At 36.8% G+C, this 19,954-nt stretch overlaps 1 protein-coding gene across 2 annotated transcripts in view; it reads right to left on the bottom strand.

The window, feature by feature from the left end:
- Positions 1 to 19,489, bottom strand: part of LOC134533226 (coiled-coil domain-containing protein 18-like) — a 140,440-nt gene extending 120,951 nt beyond the window's left edge. Inside the window, exons 1-4 of one of the 2 annotated variants that reach the window (XM_063370625.1) lie at positions 19,275 to 19,461; positions 15,004 to 15,083; positions 10,991 to 11,055; positions 4,592 to 4,843 (exon numbers count right to left, since the gene is read on the bottom strand). In XM_063370625.1, the coding sequence (XP_063226695.1) occupies positions 4,592 to 4,843; positions 10,991 to 11,055; positions 15,004 to 15,083; positions 19,275 to 19,307 (430 nt within the window). In that variant the 5' untranslated portion in view covers positions 19,308 to 19,461. Of the gene's footprint in view, positions 1 to 4,591; positions 4,844 to 10,990; positions 11,056 to 15,003; positions 15,084 to 19,274 lie in introns of both variants that reach the window. The other variant, XM_063370624.1, reaches the window with a different exon arrangement.
- Between the last annotated feature and the right edge of the window lie 465 nt (positions 19,490 to 19,954).

Here is a 19,954-nt window from a genome sequence, read left to right on the forward strand (position 1 = left end):
TTGTCAGAGTTGGCTGACAAGCTTTCCAAGTATGGCGAAGAACATCCTTTTGCTTGACTCATAGAAAATTTTTCCAATACACTGGCTATGTAGTTTGACTGACTCACAGTTAGGCAATCCTTTCCATCTCTACAAATTTCCCATCCAAATAAGGTTGACATACTTCCAAAATCTTTTATTTCAACCAGATTACCAAATTTGATCTTAAACTCATTAATTGCATCCATTTCACCCAACAATATCAGATCATCTACATACACACCAACAATAAGATTTTTTGAAGAGAGAGAAAAAACACATGGATCTGAAACACACTGTTTCATCCCTAGACTGAGCATTATATTAGAGACATGATCATTCCAATCTTTGCCAGCCTGATGTAACCCATATATACTCCTTTTTAATTCACAGACATATTCACCATCCGAGACATCATCTTTACACATTTCAGGCAATTTCATGAACACAGGAACTCTCAAAACACTATTTAGAAATGCTGCATTGACATCAACATGTTGCAGATCCCAGCCCATCTGTACACTCAGTGCAAACATTATTCTGATACTGTTTCTTCTAATAACAGGACTATATGTTTCCCAGTAATCTATACCAAACTTTTGAGTATGACCTTGAGCCACAAGTCTAGCTTTGTATTTTTGTACCTTACCCTCCTTGTTAAATTTCCTTTTGAACACCCATCGACACCCAATCACATTTACTCCTACAGGTTTCTTTACAACTATCCAAGTTTGATTACGTTGTAAATTATCTATTTCCTCTAACATGGCACTTCTCCAAAAGTCTTTCTCCTTACAATTAAGAGCTTCGCTTACGGTTTGAGGTTCTTTGTTATTGCTGTACTCTGACAAATTACAACAACCCACACATTTGGAAGACTGTCTTGGTACTTTAATTCTCTCCGACTTCCTGACTTCAACTCTTGGGTCAACATTGAGTTTCTCCATTTCAGTGGGATTTGTATCATTGTCGTGAACATCTACACTTTCAGCAGCTACACTAGTCTCAGTCTCAATGTTTTCAATGCCAGCAACATGTTCATCATTCGTGTTTACAACAGGGCAGTTATCTAAATTTTCTACAATGCTATCATGAAAATTTCCTTTATCACCTTCGACTTCACTTGAACCTACATCATCCAAATTTCCAATGTCATCCTCAACCTCTAGAGTTTTACACAGCTGGATGGGTGTATTTGGTTCTTCACTGTGAAATTTGAAAGGAAACACATTTTCATTGAACACAACATCCCTAGACAAAATAACTTTGTTTCTCCTCAAACTCCACAGCCTGTAACCCTTCACTCCATGTTCGAAACCTAAAAACACACACCTTTCCGCCCTCTTTTCCAGCTTCCCATGATGTATGGTTGCTGCCCACGCTTCACAGCCAAAAATTTTTATGTCATCAACATCTTCCTTACTAAGTGCTTTACCATTCCATACTTCATATGGAGTTTTGAGGTTAAGTGGCTTTGACGGACATCTATTCCTGATAAAAGAGGCCATTACAACGGCTTCTCCCCAAAAAGCAGCAGGTAGACCTGATTCAAACAACAAACATCTAGATATAGATAAAAGTGTCAGATTTAACCTTTCTGCCCGTCCATTTTGCTGTGGACTGTATCCTACTGTTTTTCTATGTACTATACCCTTTTCATTACAAAACTTCTCAACTTCCTTATTTAAGTATTCACCCCCCCTGTCTGATTGTAGACACTTAACTTTCTTGCTGAACTGATTCTCTACACTGTTCACATAGCATACTAATGCACCTTTAACCTCACTTTTGTTTTCCATTGTGGTAACCTGTGAAAACCTGGATTTGTCATCTAGAAAGGTCACAAAGTAATTTGAACCTCCATTCGTTTTTGGTTGTAGTTTACCCACTACATCTGTATGTATTAAGTCCAGAATCTCCTTAGATTCGCTGTCACTATTTTTAAATGATTTTCGTTTCATTTTTGCTTCTACGCATGTATCACAAAAATCTACATGATCCTCAACCTCCACGTCACAAACCTTTGGCAACATGCTCATGTGACCCATTCTTTTGTGCCACAATACAGCTTTGTGAGCTTTCATTACACATCCCCCTACACTATTTTCAATCTGTGCAGCACACCCTACAATATTTTCACTAACATTGTAACTTTCACACTCTACTACATACAGCTCATTTCCAACATTATGACCAGTAAACAAACAGTCATTTTTATCATAAACTTTCACACATCTATTTTTAACAATGACTTCAAGACCTTTCAGATCAAGTTGATTCACAGACAATAAATTTCCACTTAATTCAGGTACATAAATAACATTGCTCAGACTAATTGTCCAGCCACCACTTATGTCTGACATTTTCATTATCACTGTACCCTTACCAGCTACTGCAACAAATTCTCCATCTGCTATTTCAACTTGTCCTTCTGCTGGAACAAACTCACTATAGACTGACCTGTTTGATGTCATATGATGAGATATACCGCTATCAATCAGCCACATACCACTTCCTTGGCCATTTGCTTTCCCCCCTTTAACACTCAATGCTTTATACTTCACCACGGAATGATGACCTTCAACCTGCTTACTGTCATCGTTCCTCCTCCTGCAGTTATCTTGATCTTGCATCTCAGCCGTACGAGCTTTAGCCTTCAAGCTCTCTGGGTAATATGTAGTATGTCGCTGTTGATCCCTCGGTGTCATGCCAAGTTGATATTGCTGTCGACCTTGGTCACCATAGAGTTCTCTCTTCATATTTGGACAGTACCTGGCGATGTGGTTTGGTTCACTACAGGCAAAACACAGCATAAGCCCACTATTTTCTTGATAATTTCTTTTTACCAATCTGTCACTGTCTCTTCTGGCTTCAAATGTCTTCCTTTCATCTGACCTTCTGTCATCATCCCTGCTACCATGCCAATTTTTCTTGCTGTCTTGTCTGTAATAACTTCTCTCTGCCCTCGCGGTGAACGCTTTGGCTTCATCTTCATCACGCTCCAGCCTCTCCTGTCGTTCTTCTAACAACAATTTATTTTTCACGTTTTGTAGGTTAAGACCATCTGCCAAATGAATGCTTCTTATTAGTGACCCATATTTGGATCTAGGTAACCCCAAAAGTAAGAATGCAGCTCGTGCAGCATCGGTAAACACTAGTTCATTCTCTTCCAACCTTCTGCAGTACACCAACACTTTATTTACATACTCTCTCATGGACATGTCACTAGTTTTTTTGAACGTTACCATCTCTTCTAGTGTTGTTACAACATGTAGAGGATCCAAATCAATACATACCGTTCGCAGAGTAAGCCATGCGTCTCTGGCTCGTTCACATGTTTCCACATCAATTAATAGTGAGTCACTAATTCTTTGAATAATGTAGTTGAGTGCATCTTTATCTTTCGCCACTTGCTTAGGTGTTAAAATTTCATCATTATTGTGAGGATATCCCGGTTCAATAGCATCCCACCATCGTTTTTGCTCTAGTGCCGCTTGCATTCGTCGCGACCATGCAAACCAATTGTCTTCTCTCAAATTTCAATATCTTCCATTTTCTTTGCCATCTTGATACCACAGCAATAATTACATTCACGCTGAACCACCTATTATTTCTTCACTCAAATTATTAGAGCACTGCCTGGGCCCATAACCTGTTAGATTATTGCCATAAAATGCAGGAATGAGAAAATATTGTATCAGTCCACATACTTCAGTTCTTTATTAAAACACATTTCACATAACGCTTCCCACATACAGTTATTTAGAAGAAGCACCCACGATCTAAGTACCAACAGTACAACCCAAAATCATTGTTCCCAACACCTGTTTAAGAAACTTCTTACAAAATAAAATCAACATGGCAACACATTCCAACAATCATAACAGCATTTTCCAGAAGTTCTTTTTGGGAAACCATGAAAAACCAAAATCAAGATGGCAAGACCAAGATTCAAACTCAATTCCTCTGAAATGAAGCTATTGTCTGTCCACTGTGCCACCTAACTCCATGTGGTGATACAAACAATGAATTACATGCAGAACATGTCTAATATAAATTCTGAACATGAGACATCATGTTCAAGCCCATCTGAGAACAGTCTGATGGAAGTTCTAATGGATCAAGTGTGACAGACAACTACACATCATTGCAAAATCACTAACTACTAGTGAAGAGCCTGCAGTCAATTTCTATTTTTTAAACTCATCCCCTAGTCAATTCAACTTCAGGACTTATAGTAAACAGGAAGGGCATAAAAAAAATGCCATTTCAGTAAAACAAAAGTGCCAAGCTCATTTTACTTTTGATTCATTTTACCTGTTTTCACCTCACACTCACAGATCCCAAGAGATCAGACCATGAATAATCTCTTCCATTACTAAAAAAAAAATTATTTTCGGCAATGCTAAAAAAAAAAAAAAAAAAAAAAAAATAGTGCATCTTCCCTACCCTCTCCTTCACCATTCTTATCAAGCCAGCCATGAAGAAATGTTAATAGACCTCGTTCAGGGTTTCTGCACAGTACTGCCAGATTTCAGTTTCATGCGAGCTATGAATCAAACTGCTACAGTACCCTCGGCGAAGGCAGCCCGCAAGGAGGCGGCGGTGACGGGCGTGCGGGAGACCAGCACCGCCTCCAGCACGGCCTTGACGGCGACCTGGGAGCGCTCGCGGAGGCCGGAGCTGGTGGCCGCCAGCACCTCGCTGGCCCGGCCCTCCAGGCAGTGGTGCACCAGCAGGGCGGAGAGCAGCAGCACGAGACTGCCCTGGTTCCCGGCACGGCACTCCGCCACCTCCGCGCCCAGCCCCTCCACGCGGCAGTCCGCTGCAACGCCGTGCACACGCAGTTCGTGGCATTGCGTAATTCCTTCATCTTTTACAGATAATTTAAACAAAATATTGCATTTCATTTCAAATGCAATGACTTTTTTTTTTTTCCATGGGATACCAACCATCTGTGAGTGATAAGACATTTTTCAAAGTCAAAGTGTGACAGTTTTGATAAATACCTGTTACAATCACTTTGAGGTTATATCTGGCTAAAATATCTGGCTAAAAAAAAAAAAGTTAACTTTTTTTTTTTTTTTTAGTTGAATAAATTTTTTATTAAAATAGTTCACTAGTATGCTGAGGTACAAATGTATTTTTGTAACTTTTTGTCTGTAATCATATTTAATGTTACCAGTTGTGTGTGCGAAGCTGTGGCACCAGCTGATAGTATCACATCACCCAGTGTGTGAGTGAGAGAAAGGCAGGTGTGCGTTGTGCTTGGGAACCAAAATTTTTTTTTCTTCTCACAAAATTTATCAGTCTGTGTGAGGGAGACAGATATGAGGAGTTCCACATTAGAAGGAAGCTGCAAAGAATCTTGGGAGGGGTTCATATTGTAAAGTGCCTGGCTAGTGGTCGTAGCTGAAAGATGCTGAACTCGTTAGTCATCACTGTTCTAAAAACAATGATTGAGATGTTTGCATTTCATGTGGTGGCTCGCCAAATCTCCAATACTTAATTCTGTCATCATTGTGAAATGGCAACAATGTTTCATTCAGTTAAAGGAATACCTACGTAATAAATCAACAAAACTTTATTTCAAAATTATTTTCATTTATGCAAGAAAATCATATAAATTGTGTAAGTGCCCAAAACCAGTGCAGGTATTAATATCTGTACACATCCAGATTCTGTACATATGTGTACTGGGTGAGTGTGCAGTTAATACAAACATGCACTGAGCTCATGAAACTCAATTCAAAACAGCAATAATAATAATAAATTATCCTGAATTGATATTAAAAGGGGGAGAAATACACACAATATTAAAAATATTTTTGAGATAATTAAACAAAATACTTTTTAAGCTGTTTGAGATATAATATGTCAATACAAATAATTACTCTCTTTGTATAGTTGCAATCATACAAACATAAAACTCAGGGTATCAGTGTCTCTTTCACAAACACTTCAATGAACTTTACTATAGTATTTAAAACACTATTTATCAAAACCAGATATTAGAAATGTACTATTTCATAACTTGATAATTAACAGGACTGATGTGCAAATTAATACTGCAACCGTTTGTATTTTCAATAATTTTTTCAATGTCAACTCCAAATTTATATTATTGTACAACAGAATAGTTCAATAAACTAGTTTAGTTTAGTGGTAAGCACAATATTGTACTCACAGGACTACCGGTTGCGAGTGTCCTCACTGCTCTTTATATGATTTTTTAGAAATAAAAATATTTAATGTTCAATTAAATAAATTACTGTCTTAAATAGTTGATGTTTAGTTTATAACAATTTTTAGTTTGTTTCAATTGGATGTTGCATTTTTCTGATTACATCCTTGGCGTCACTTAAGTATCATCACTATACGGGCTATGTATAGGAAGGATAGGGACTTACAATAGGATTCCTTAATATCTGAAAACACTCCTACACAAAACACATAGATTGCTGCACTATATAAATAGCTTGTGATGACTTTAAAGTATTCCCTGACTATAATATATTTTATGAATGCTACTTTTTCCCAGCTGGTTTACACTTATTATAGCAGTGCTTCTCTTGCTGCATCCACACATCATGGCGGCTGAACATAGAAGATTATTTGTATTTCAAATTGTTCAAAAGTTCCTGGGTTTTGAAATGTCGCCACCTATTGATGTGCTGCTGCACTGACGTCACAGCAACAGACGCAGCAGATGCACAAAACAAACGTCAACAATTAAATAAATGTTCCAAACTGTCTGTTCTTCTAATAAAACTGGAAATACTAAATATACTGCACATTTCAATAATCTCGGGAGGTGCCTCAACAGTGTCGTTTGAACGGGACACTAGTCACAACTAGAGTATGTTATTAAATAGTCACCCTAAGTTCAAAACACAATATTGCAGAAATAATACAAATGTTAATAAACACAAAAAAAAAAGTAATAAATGATTGGTTTAATTCTCACCAGTGTGATTGTTTCTGCACAATATCTAGCAGATAATCAAGAGCAACTATTTGAAAACTTAATTCCAATTTTTTAGCCACTGAAATTTTTTCAAATGTTTACTGGTAACTTTTAAATAACAGTAACAGATTGCTGTCTTAGCCGGGTACAGTTAAGTTTACAGCATATCAAAAAAGTAGTTCCTAAACTTGAATGAATGATTAAGGCTTAAACCTAGTTGACATTGAGGCCATGCGAGGTGCAGTAATGATGATGCAGCAGTGATGGAATGTTGGAAAAAGAAGGGGGAGGGGCCACGACAAAACACCCAAAAAAAATCTTACAACTCACTACAAGGTGGCTGCTCTATTGTCAGAACCAAATTCCAGGCTTTGTTTCAAAACTTTTAAGGTATTCTACAAAATTTCAAAATATTTTACTACGTTAACAAAAAAATATATGTATTTTAAATGATTCTGGTTGTATCAGAGCTGAAACGGAATTTAACTTTTTAATATTATGTAAAACTGAAAGTATTTCTTTATATAATAAATTATTTCTCTGTTCTATGATAAAAGTATATTCCCTGAAAATAATTTAGTAGCTCTTATACATTATTTAAAATCTGACAGTGGCAATCAAAATCAAAATTTTACAAAAAGTCGGCATTGGTATAAATTATATAGCAAACCATAGGGCACTACTAAAATTACTTCAGCAGCTGTCAGGGATGAAAGTTTACATATTAAAATAATAATTATTAACATGAAGAATAAAAATTCTCAACTGTATGTTTGTTGGTTGAGTAATATAAAAAAACTGTTCCTAGCTTTAAATTCTTAATAGTTTACTTTTCAGTGATTGAAATATGCACATTATGGATTTTTTAAGTTTTATTTGTAACGAAAAGTGCAACAGTGTTTTTAAAGATTTTTATTATTTAATTTCACCAATTAATTTTTTTAATGATTTTTAAAAAATTTCCTGATTTTCTAACTTAAAAATGATGGATTTTCAATATGGCGGCCGTAACGTAACATGCAACATTAATAGGATTCAATATGGCGGTCGTAACGTAAAGTGTAATAATGACATTGTACTCAACCAAGATGGCGGGGCATAACGAAACATGCAACATTTATATAATCCAAGATGGCGACCGTAACGATAAGTGCAACAGTGGTTTTTAAGTAATTTTTTTTATTAAAATTTTATTATTCAATTTGATTGATTAATTTTTTTAATGATTTTTAAAAATTTTCGCGATTTTCTAACATAAAAATGGTTGTCTATAAAGTCGGTTTACGGACGATAGTTTAACGTGACGTCATAAAAAAATTGATGAAATGATTCCATACTTTTATGAATAAATTTGAATCATTTTTATTGAATTATCACTATTTTGTATGGATACAAAGGAGTGAAAGGAAATCTACAATTTAATTGATAAATTTACTTTTATTTGCATTCATTAATTTAAATATGTTTATTATTTTAACGAAGAGATTATTTTAACTATAACTTTTATACATGTTTTCTATTCAACTTCTTCCAATCTGTGTTATTCTGTTAAGGATAGGACGATGCTAGGAAAAGTAGGAAATGAATGGGGGTGTTTCAAGTTTAATGTGCCTCGAAAAAGTCAAATCGATGGTTGTTCCAATCGAGTGGAAGAGAGATAGATGTGGCGCAAGCGTACAATGAGTGTAACGGGACACTGCGTAACGGGACACTTTTTCGTGCGTGCAGCCGGCGTTCATCGATTTATTAGACGTCACGTCAAAAATTACGGATTTCCAAGATGGTGGACATGACGTCATACTAGGTGACAATATATATACTTTGACATAAGTGGTGGGAGTCAGTCTGCCAGCAGCCACCATGGAGGAAGGAGCATGTCGCCATTTTTTTTTGCACTTGATGGGTTCAAACCGAGGACTTTTTATTGTCTTTTATGTTAAAAATAATTATTAAAATTTTTTTAATTGAATTTTTTATAAATTTAAAATTTTAATCTTTAAATTCGGATAATAAATAAAGATTTTCAAGATGGCGACCGTAACGGAAATTGCAACGGTGACGTCATAATCCTAAAAGAGGCTTATCTGAGGCTGTAGACAAGGTTGCTCAAGCTTCTTTTGGGATTTTGTGTTCTTGTCCATCCTTTTTTTTTTACTATTCACTAACAATCAGTATAATACTGGCTGTAGAACAAATGTATATAAAAATTAACTGAAGGGTCAAATCTTAATAAACAAAAATGTTCTTTTCTTATCATAATCCTTAAATAACTTATTAAGAACCTTAATGATAAAAAATAATTATGGCAACTTTTGCTAGTCCAGTTTTATCCATGTTAAGCATTTTTTTTTTTTTTATTCTGCAACAGAGCATCCAGTCTTTCATATGACACACAAGGTAATAATAGTTTTAAGTAGCGGCTCCTGTTTATTATTACCCTCTATGTTAAAGTGAAAAAGAAACACAAGATAAGAAAAAAAATGTGAAGCGACTTCCTCCCACTACCAGTGCAACCCATTGTATTATCTAAATACAGGTCGCATTCCTCACATCCGCCGCGGAGGTTCCCAGTAAACAGCGCTCAAAAATGGCATTAGTGACGCAGTTCGTAGGCACGACCAGCAGTTTTTCAACTTTTCAACTTGCTGGACAAACAAATATTTCCTGATGGCTTTCAATAATTCACAGGTTTCTACCGGTTTTCCAGGCACCAAAAAAATTTCCGGCTAATTCAAGGTTTTCCTATCTTCTGGCCGGATGGTCACCCTGAACAACTGCCACCACATTACCCACTTTTGAAAAACCCAAAGCTGATCCAACCCCCCCCCCCCCTCCCCTACCCAAGAATCAAACCCAAATGCCTTGATGGGAGGCAAGTTCCTCAATTTAGAGTCTCATAAAAACCTAGAACTACGTGGGTAGTTTATTTTAATGCTCCGTCTAGTTATGCAAAAAAAAAAATCCATTATTTGGAACAATTCAAGTAATTCCAACAGTGTCAAAATTGACAAATTACAAATCAAATTAATCAATTATATTAATCAAAAATTTACTAATTATATTTTAAACCTAATTTCAATACTAGGCTCATTAGGCTTTAGAAGGAACATTTTAGATGCAAAATTTGTATGTGTCTGCTTAAAACACAAGTTAGATTGCAATCATTTGTTTGAAAATATTGGCATAAGGGTTCCTATATTCAATAGTCGCAGTCATCCTTTATTATGTATTACCTAGTAAAAACACTAACATTTTATACAGATTAGTATAGTAATTTTAACAGAATAAATAGTATTTTTCCAATTGTAGAAAAAGAATTTAGTGTCCATTCCTTACAAGCATATGTTAATCAAATTAATTTGATTTTTTTCTTAATAGCAATGATCTGTCTAATAGTTGAATAATTATCTTAGTTTTAATACTTACATAACAGCCGTAACTTATCCATTGTATTGTAGTGCATTATGTGTATTATTGATATTTATTAATTTACCTTCTCTTTCAAATATTTCCATTACCATTAGGTATTACGTCATATTGTATGTCTTTTTTACTACCTCATTTACTGTGTACTTGTTTATTATATTAGCATTTCTTTTTGTATTTGTTTGTATCTATGTACGGTGTCTACCACCTTGGCCCTCCACTATTAGTAAATATGTATAATTTAAATAAAATTAAAATAATAAAAATAAAATCTAACACACGTTTGCTGACATGAAAAAAGCTAAAACAAAATACCAACAACTAAAATGAGGTAGTGGTGAGCCTACAAAAATTATAACCGAACATTGTTTAGCATGCCACACAGAGAACATTTGCTTCCATCGACACAGCCCAGGATTAGCAAACAATGAGACAAGTATCTGTACCTTGGCTGCCTTGGCAGGCAGATTGCTCACTTGTATCATGCACTGCCTGTCTTGCATATTTTCCATGAACAAAATTAGCACATAGCAGAGATTACACATTTAGAAAGAAAATTTTACAAGACTAATAACTTACATGAAAAAAATTTCTGCATGAACTCCCAGACATCTTCCTGTGAAGTATAGTTCTTGCAGGTCTTCCTGTAAAAATATTAAACTCCCATTAACTATAAGTTTAAATGAGATTGACTTTATTTCATTTTTATTTTGGTTACATCTCTTTGGCTAGGTCATTCAAGACGGATATACATCAAACCATTCGTGGAAATCGGGGAATAAATTGCTGCTGCTTTATTGTAAGGAGCCATCCCAGAATTTAGGAATATTGGTATTAGGATAACAGACTATTCATCCCAAATGAGAATCCAATGTTTTACTGTTGCGCCACTTTGCTCAATGTATTACAAGTACAATAATCCCATACACTTCAAATTTGCCTAATTTGCAACATGAATGTCTTAATTTACGGTAGGCTACGTCTAATATCAATCACTCTTTCATCTTTGCATGTTTCCTAACTAAGCAAAAGAAATACAAAACATACTATAACTAATAAAAATATCAAACAATTAAAAGTTTAAAACAAAGCATTTGTTTCTGTTAAAAAAAGTTTTTCCTTCGCAAATGTGTTAATGTTAAGGGTGCATAGGCTATCTAATACATCTGTTGAATTACAGCAACAAATAGCAGTACTGTTTGCATCACAAGTTTTGACGAATGATAATCCGTTGTGCGTGGAGACTTTAGTGTTGTACTATTTGTCTGTGTACTCCCAAAATGGCATGAGTGTCAGGTACTATGTATGACCTTTGCTATTACAAAAGGATAGATAATCGGCGACACTAACCGCCAAAACATTTGACTCTGACAGTACCACTCGGTGCAAATCACAAATAATAATCTTGTCCTTAAAAACTGCAATAATATATCATTTAATAGGTAGTAAAAAAATGTTTAAATGTGTTTGAGACAGTCCTACCAGCTGAGAAAAAGTAGCTGGTTTTTTGTACCTTTTAACGAATACAGTAGAACCCTGTTATACAGTTTTTCAAGAAAAAAAAAACATTATAAGCAAGAAATATCAATTTAGCACTTGTCAGTGTTTGAACTTTATACCAGTGGACTCATCAAGCTGTATAATCAAATTTAATCTTAAAACCACAGATGGGTACACTTAATGCTTGTGTTTTCTTAAAAAGCCAATAATTTTTCAACTTTATCGTGCTTCCAGCTTCTATTCTACTTGTGTTTAAAGACATACTGCCAATTTTCTATAAAATTGTCTTAAGATGATGTTTAAATTGGGAAAGCCTATTTCCAATTTTTTTGCCACTTGAAAATGTGTAATTTTGGAATTCCTATCCACAAATAAAATATACTCATCAACAATAAGAAATAATGTTCATGTTTTTCCATAGAAGAATAGTTGGCAAGCTAAAATGTAGCAGGAATTATTACATACATCTGAAAACACACTAGAATGGTTAAAAAAAAAAATGGAAGATATATTTTTTTTAACAAGGGTGCCAACTGACATATAACTGTAAAACTTTATGTACCTTCGATATATAGCGCTAGCCATGTAACACTAGCATTTTGGCTTAACTCATGTTATGTTTTTGCATACAATTCTATCTGAACAATCTACTTTTATGGTATAGTAGTGACCGTAAACAAAAATGTACGTAAAGTGTAACATACACCTTTAAACATATTAAAACTACATAGATAGGATAAGTGTTGGGCTAGTTAGAGATTTTCAAAACTTTGTTTTTGCATTTATTGAATTTTAAAACGCAAATGTTGTAAGCAGAAAATGCATCATTCGTTAAATGTTGACGACAGTCGTCGTACCCTCTCAGGTGCAGAGGCCGTACCTGGCCACCGACGGGGACCTGAGGCAGTGTGTTTTCCCCCAGTGAAGTGCGACGGCCAGGGACGCACCCGCGTGCGCCCTAGCGGGCTAGTGAGCTAACTGTGCGAGAGTTGATTTTGTGTTTTTGTATAATTTTTTGTATATATTTTTCAAATGGTCGCGGGCCTCAACGTATGTAAATATTGTGTATAATTTATTAACTCTATAAACTGGTTGTAATTAATGTTCGTTAACTGTGATTATTCTGTGTGTCTGCAAGGATGTAGTATGTAATTGCAGCCTGGCGCGCCGCGAGACGGAGCTCTCTCCCACGCCGGCCGTTTTACCCTCCCCTCCCCGCAACCCGCGGGCGCCGGCCCGCGGGCTAGCGGGGAGAGTCAGTCGTGTTCAGGGCTCGAACGAGGACGGTCGAGGACGCCGCTCCGCGCAGCTCGCGAGGCGCGTACCCGGAGCTCGTGGCCTCTTCTCGTTTTGCAGTTCACGAGTACGGCAATCAAGCTGCCTCCGCGAGTCATTCGCCGCGTTACTGAGTTTACGAGTTATCTAGTGGCATTACCAGCCGAGCACGGCAGTCAAGCTTCCTCCGCGAGTCATTCGCCGCGTTACTGAGTTTACGAGTTATCTAGTGGCATTGCCAACCGAGTACGGCAGTCAAGCTGCCCCGCGAGTCAATCGCCGCGTTACCGAGTTTACGAGTCGTCTAGTGACGTTACCAACCGGGCACGGCAGTCAAGCTGCCCCCGCGAGTCATTCGCCGCGTTACTGAGTTTACGAATCTCTGGGAGACGTATTTCGCGGAGAGTTCCGGACCATACGTTACGTACCAGGACGCACGCGCACCGCACTTCTTCGAGGTGTAACGTAACGGGACTAACATTACGTGTAAGCGACATCGGTGCCGGGACGTCATAACGGACCTTACGGTGTTACGTGAGTCTGAGTCGCCGTGGGAGGGGAGCAGGCTCCGCGGTGATTTCGCCAGGCTGTGACAGGGCCTTAATCCGTTAATAAAAGGGGCTCGTGAAAACCGTCAGCACCGAATTGTTATTGGAACAATTTACCAAGATTACTATCCACCTAACTCCTCCCTCCAGGTCCCGCAGTTCCCGGTCCCGGCCACGTTGGCCTGGACCCACTCTCCGCAGAGCAGTACGGGCATAATTGAACATTCACGCAAGCAGGGAACAGGGGGCCTCAAGCCGAGGGACATCAATGTTATATGCAGGAAATAAATACATTGTCTTTGTAAGAAAGATATAGGACTTCGTAATGTTGCAAGACTCTGCCCTTCTCAACTTTTATGAGTATTTTTTATGTAAGTACAAGGTCAGAGTAACCTAGTTTTATATTTATATTCTATCATTAAGAATATTTATTTTGGTCTTTAATTATTTTATTTAGAGAAGTCTTAACAATGTTTTTACCAATTATCATTTTTTTTAACTAGGTTATTATATATACAAGTGTGATTTTCAGTAGTTGATAGCATTTAAGTGTTCTTTTCATAATTATAATTTCATGTATGTGGTTAATAGTGTGTTGGTGACGTTTTATAACACAGGACAGCGGTGCTGTGAAAGAAAGAAAGAGGCCCAATGCCTTGGTGCCGAAACGATAGATGATACTTTATCGCATCCTGTGCAAGAGCAAGACAGAGACAGGTGACAGAACTGGAAGAAGGCCTGCTGAACTGGGAATCACTGAATGATAGTTGAAGAATAATTTTTGTAGCCAATAGGAAAGTGTTTTTACTGGGGAAGTTCATAGCAATGTAATGCTTGAAGGACTTTTGTATGCTTATTTTGTAATGTGCTTTGTTTAGTTAGTCGTTGTTTGTGAGCTGGGCCGAGAAGTCGCACCTTTCAGTAGCTCAGCAATTTATTTTTGTTCGGGAAGAGAATAAAGGTTAAAGTTAAATTCAAACTCTTTCATTTGAGAATCATAAATAAGTCTTTGAGTAATGTAATTAACAATTAACAAACTTCACACCACATCTTAAAAAATATGATTTAAGTAGGAAAACATTATAAGCAGAGGGTTATATTGAAAGTTATTATTAATGAAATAAGTTCACCTCCCAAGATTAGCAAGTCTAACACAATGATATGTGAAGGATGAGCTAACAAATTAATTAAATATTTAATGTCTTAGTGTGTAAACATAAAATAGGTAGGTAGTATACTGGAAAAACAATGAATTTTATCTATACTCACGTAAAAAAACATTGGATGAATTTTCCAACTTCAAGCTCCTTAAGAGATTTTGCACTGTTCACAAACTTCAAGCAGTTCACCTATAGACAAAAAAAAAATTAAACATCTGTTGCTATACCTATGTATACATTTAATAAATGAGAAAAATAAATAGAGGTTTGGAAATTGCTCGGCATAAATTTAATGAGTCGCAGGAAATGTTAAAACAAACAATTTATGTTAAGCAACACATGTCAGGAAACAACAACATTCCAAAGTTTCAGGTGCAAATAATAGCACATATTTTTTTTTAAATTTCACGTGCATGTAGGCATCACTGGACGCATGATCGTAGTGAAGTGGGAAATAACTGACGGACATAGGTTACAAGTTGCTCAGCACAAGTGCGAGTTTGCTGTGTAACAAACATGTCTCACCTTCAAAACAGATCAAAGTACCACCACCAAACTTGCGAATATTTGTGGCACAACATTCAGAAGTTTGCAAGCCGCCATTATGCGTTGTCTTCCGCAACCATCTAAACCAGATCACGTTGATGTGGCGTTAAATGTGACCCGATAGACAGAAATCCAGAGATTTTAGGCTCAGCGATCAAGGCAGCCATGCAATTGGACCACCTATCGTGCAGGGAAAGGTATTTCTTAAGATGCTGCTGCACAGCACGTGTTGAATGGTCTGGGACAGAGTAACGCAGAAACCATATGTTGTTCCTCACAGCCAAATCTTTTAACAGCTCTGGCAGAATATGTTGAAGATGAGATAGGCATTATTGTACACTGCGCAAGCTGCAAGCAGTTTTCGACAGGCGGATGTACGAGTGGAACGAGTGAGAAAGATTGGAAAAGTGTTTGGATTTGTCAATGCAGCATTCTACTGTGAAAAAAATATAAAACAAAAACTAAAATTGGCGCAACATCTTTATTTTTGTATGTAACAAACCGTTATAACCCTAGTATAGTTATGTTTCATTTGAAGGATTAAGTGATGTATTTTGTATTTCACAAAAATGTTTTCAGCTTTGCAAACACACACTGGTTGGTGGCTTTTAGGAAAATGATGCCATTACTATAGATAATAAGGATACACTCCAAAATTTGTTTTTGTGTTATGTTAAAAATTTTTTTATTGAGACAGCCTGGTTTTATATTTACATTTTCTGCCAATGGTTCATCATGAATATTTGTATAACTTTCAGAACTTGAGCATGATTTGTTTCCTTCTTAACTCTGAGCGGCAAGAAGTGCAAATTTTCATTCGATCTTCAATAATATCATTTAGCTTTGTCATCCATAGTGTAACATTCCTTAGGTTTTTAGTTACCCAACAGTTGTCTTTATTAAAAGGATTGTAACAATATTAATTTTTTTTTGTATGTTGTACCATGAAATATAAAAGGAATTGTCATCACATGTTTCAAAGATAAAAATTCCTTTTGACGTGATGGCTAAAAAATCGAACGCCAGCTGCACGCACGAAAAAGGATGACTCATTGTCCCGTTACACTTTGTCCCATTACGCTCATTGTACGCTTGCGCCGCATCTATCTCTCTTCCACTCGATTGGTACAACCATCAATTAGACTTTTTCAAGGCACATTAAACAGGAAACACTCCCATTCGTTTCCTACTATTCCTATCATCATCCTATCCTTAACAGAATAACACAGATTGGAAGAAGTTAAATAGCAAACATGTATACAATTTATAGTTAAAATAAAATGTTTGTTAAAGTAATAAACATTTTTGAATTAATGAGTGCAAATAAAAGTACATTTATCAATTAAATTGTAAATTTCATTTCACTCCTTCTTTGTATCCATACAAAATAGTGATAATTAAATAAAGATAAGTCAATTTTATTCATAAAAGTATGCAATCATTTATCAATTGACGTCGTCCGGCCGGAGGCCGTCTTCAAGCCCGACTTGCGACCGCCCGTACTTAGTCCCGCTAACGAAGCGCGCCCCTAGCCACCCGGTCGGAGTCAAGTGAGCTTCCCGCCACTCCGTACCACAAAGGTAAACTGCGGTAATTACTGAGGGCTCGAGTGCCCCTCGCGTATAGACGAGTAATTAAGGGAGCCCAGTAATTACCCTAATTTTTACAAACTCTTCACAAGAAAAGTGTGTCGTAGGAGTGTGCCACTTACTTCCGTGGGGAACTTGAAATCACACGTAGCAAGTGCTCCCTTTGCAACCTTCCGCCTAAACTAATTAAATAACTCTTCCATCATCATTTCCCCCCCCCCCCCCCCGTTCTAACTTGTCTGTAACTGCTGGAGTAGTTGGTTAACTAACAAACCGTCTCCAACTTGACTCTCCTTCCTTTTAAGTACATTTAAATACAATTAATGTAACTACGATTATTATAGGCCTTCCGCCATTAGAATTAAGCCTTAGTAATTATTGTGTGAACATTGTAAGGGTTATGATCTCTTTAAGTTATCTTTAAATAAATATAACAGTAAACGACGAACTTTGGCGCGCGGGATCAACCTACCTCTCCCCCGCGCCAAGGCTAGCACGCCAGTATCGAACTACTCGCGAACCGGGCCGGACGTCCTTAGTGCCACGGGAAGCCATCATCGCTTTCCAACCACCAAGTAACGCTGGTAAATATAGTCACTAACCAAACCTTCCTTTTTCAGCTTCCCGTGTGCGTCCGCGTTCATTTACGGTGCAGGGCTTAACCCGGCCGCTCAGATTTAAACTGGGCGACGCGACTCCGGTCCACCGCGCAGTGTCTATTCACGGTACGGGCCGACTCCCGCCCCTCATTTACTACAAGTAATAACATCGCGCACACAAGTGCCGATGCTAACTTCATGGGCATTCGCAAGTAATTTAACACGGACCGCGGCTCACACAAGCGACCCGGCCGCTGCTAAGAACTAAGCTTACGGGATTGGCCGCCCCCAATCACCCCCCTTCCCACCGTTGCTATGGGTGGAAATGGCGTAAGGGCGGAACTTTCAAGTGTATAATGTAAAGTATAGTGCCTCTCAAATTGTGTGAACTGTAATGTGTAACTCAGTGCTCACAGCGAATAAAACCCCTCCAGCTAAGGATCAGTGTACTATATTGTGTAAGGAGAGTACTGGATAACTAACTCTACGAAAACCCCCCTCTTAAATTCAATCACAGCCGAAGGCCTAGTGGTCCACGCCGGGGCAGAAAGTATCCACGCCCAAAACCATTGGTTAACGACTGTGCTAGCCTGGCGCCCACCGGAACATACCCACACACCACCACTTCCCACTAGGCCCCGCCCAGGTCTCGAAGCCAAGACCGCGGGTGACGGCACAATGTTTTGTCATGACGTCACGTTAAACTATCGTCCGTAAACCGACTTTACAGACAACCAATTTTTTTTTGAAAGTCAGGTTACTGCTACTGCATGTAACAAATCTGTGTTTTGTAACACAATTACATACTGATTCTGATAAAACAACACAGATGAAATACAAGCATTAAAAATTCCTTACAACTGCAATAGACATTATTTAAACAAATTTATTTTTTACAACACCTACATTGACTAAAGTTCTCAAAAAATTTATAAAAAATCACACGGTTAACATAAACAATGAATCCTGGCGATTGCATGACTTCATAGGTATTGTAAATTACAAAACCATCCCTTGAGAGTAAATTTTTGGATGTGTTGTGCAGTGTGTGAAAACCATGTTTTCAGATTTTTTTCTTTCCATTTTAAAAAGACTCAACATTCGATAGTTACCTTTTAATTAAAAGTATTTTATAATAACCTAGTTAATCTAACAAACAGCTAAAACTGTAAAATACTATTAGACTTCTTGAAACATTGCTATATCTTTTAAAGAATTGTCTTGTGAAGTAACAGAAACGCACTTTTTTTTCTCAGGATTTTATTAATTTGTTTTAGGCTGAGCTGGCACAAGTAACAAATTAGCTTTAGATTTTGTTTTATTTCTTTATCATGTTTGTAGAAGATAACAAATTTCGAGAATTCCATTCTACAAGTAAGAAAATCCAATGCGGAAAATCCAACAACACTCGTACGACAAGCCTGGATGAATTTGAGAGGGCGAAATATATTACATGCAGATGCTTGCCTGTAATGGTGCTCGTAATTCTTTATAACTTCCAAATTCTACCATAATTTTGAATAGCAGACAAAATCGTGGCACTATACATGAAGGAAGGCCCTAAATTAAAATTATAAGTACAAACAAGTTAGTTTATATCAGTTAGTATGTAACGACAAATTTCATAAAAGAAAATACACACTTACCCATTCTAAAATAACGTCACTCCATGTTTCCATTGTCTAGAAAAGAAACGTCATATATTATTGGAAAATCTACAAAATCCGTAACACCTATTATTCAAATTATGAAATTAAACAACACAATTACTAAAAACATAAAACCCTTGACAGTTGAAATTCAAATTTTGGCAGACAAGCAGGCGCAATTTCTAATGGCATTATGGGCATAATTCAAAACCGTTTAACATTAACCTTCGGCAAAATAAAATTATTGAAAGATTTAAAAAATTAAAAAAACTGAAAAATGTCAAAAAACAAATTATATAAAAATGGTTTAAGAAAGAAAATCTCACAAAAACTTTAGGATAAGGTTTTTTTTTGTAGAAACCAAAATAAATGTAAAGAAAAAAGTGTTTTTTTCAAAGTCGGTTTACGGATGATAATTGTACGTGATAATGTCATAAGAAAACATTGATGAAAATTTGCATACAAACCACATTAACTTTTCACTTCACTTTATAAACAGTTGACAAATTATTTTTAAATATGAACGTGGCCTACAAACTGAAACCCATGGCCATAGGTTAATTTGTCCGTTTCAAATCTTTATCATATTCTTATCAATCAAATCTCGGTATGTAAATAACACCCATGCATTACCCGGGACTCGAACCCAAAACCCCTCGCACCGCAAAGTTGACAAG

Source organism: Bacillus rossius, chromosome 6 (genome assembly GCF_032445375.1).
Source record: "Bacillus rossius redtenbacheri isolate Brsri chromosome 6, Brsri_v3, whole genome shotgun sequence".
Classification (NCBI taxonomy): domain Eukaryota; kingdom Metazoa; phylum Arthropoda; class Insecta; order Phasmatodea; family Bacillidae; genus Bacillus; species Bacillus rossius.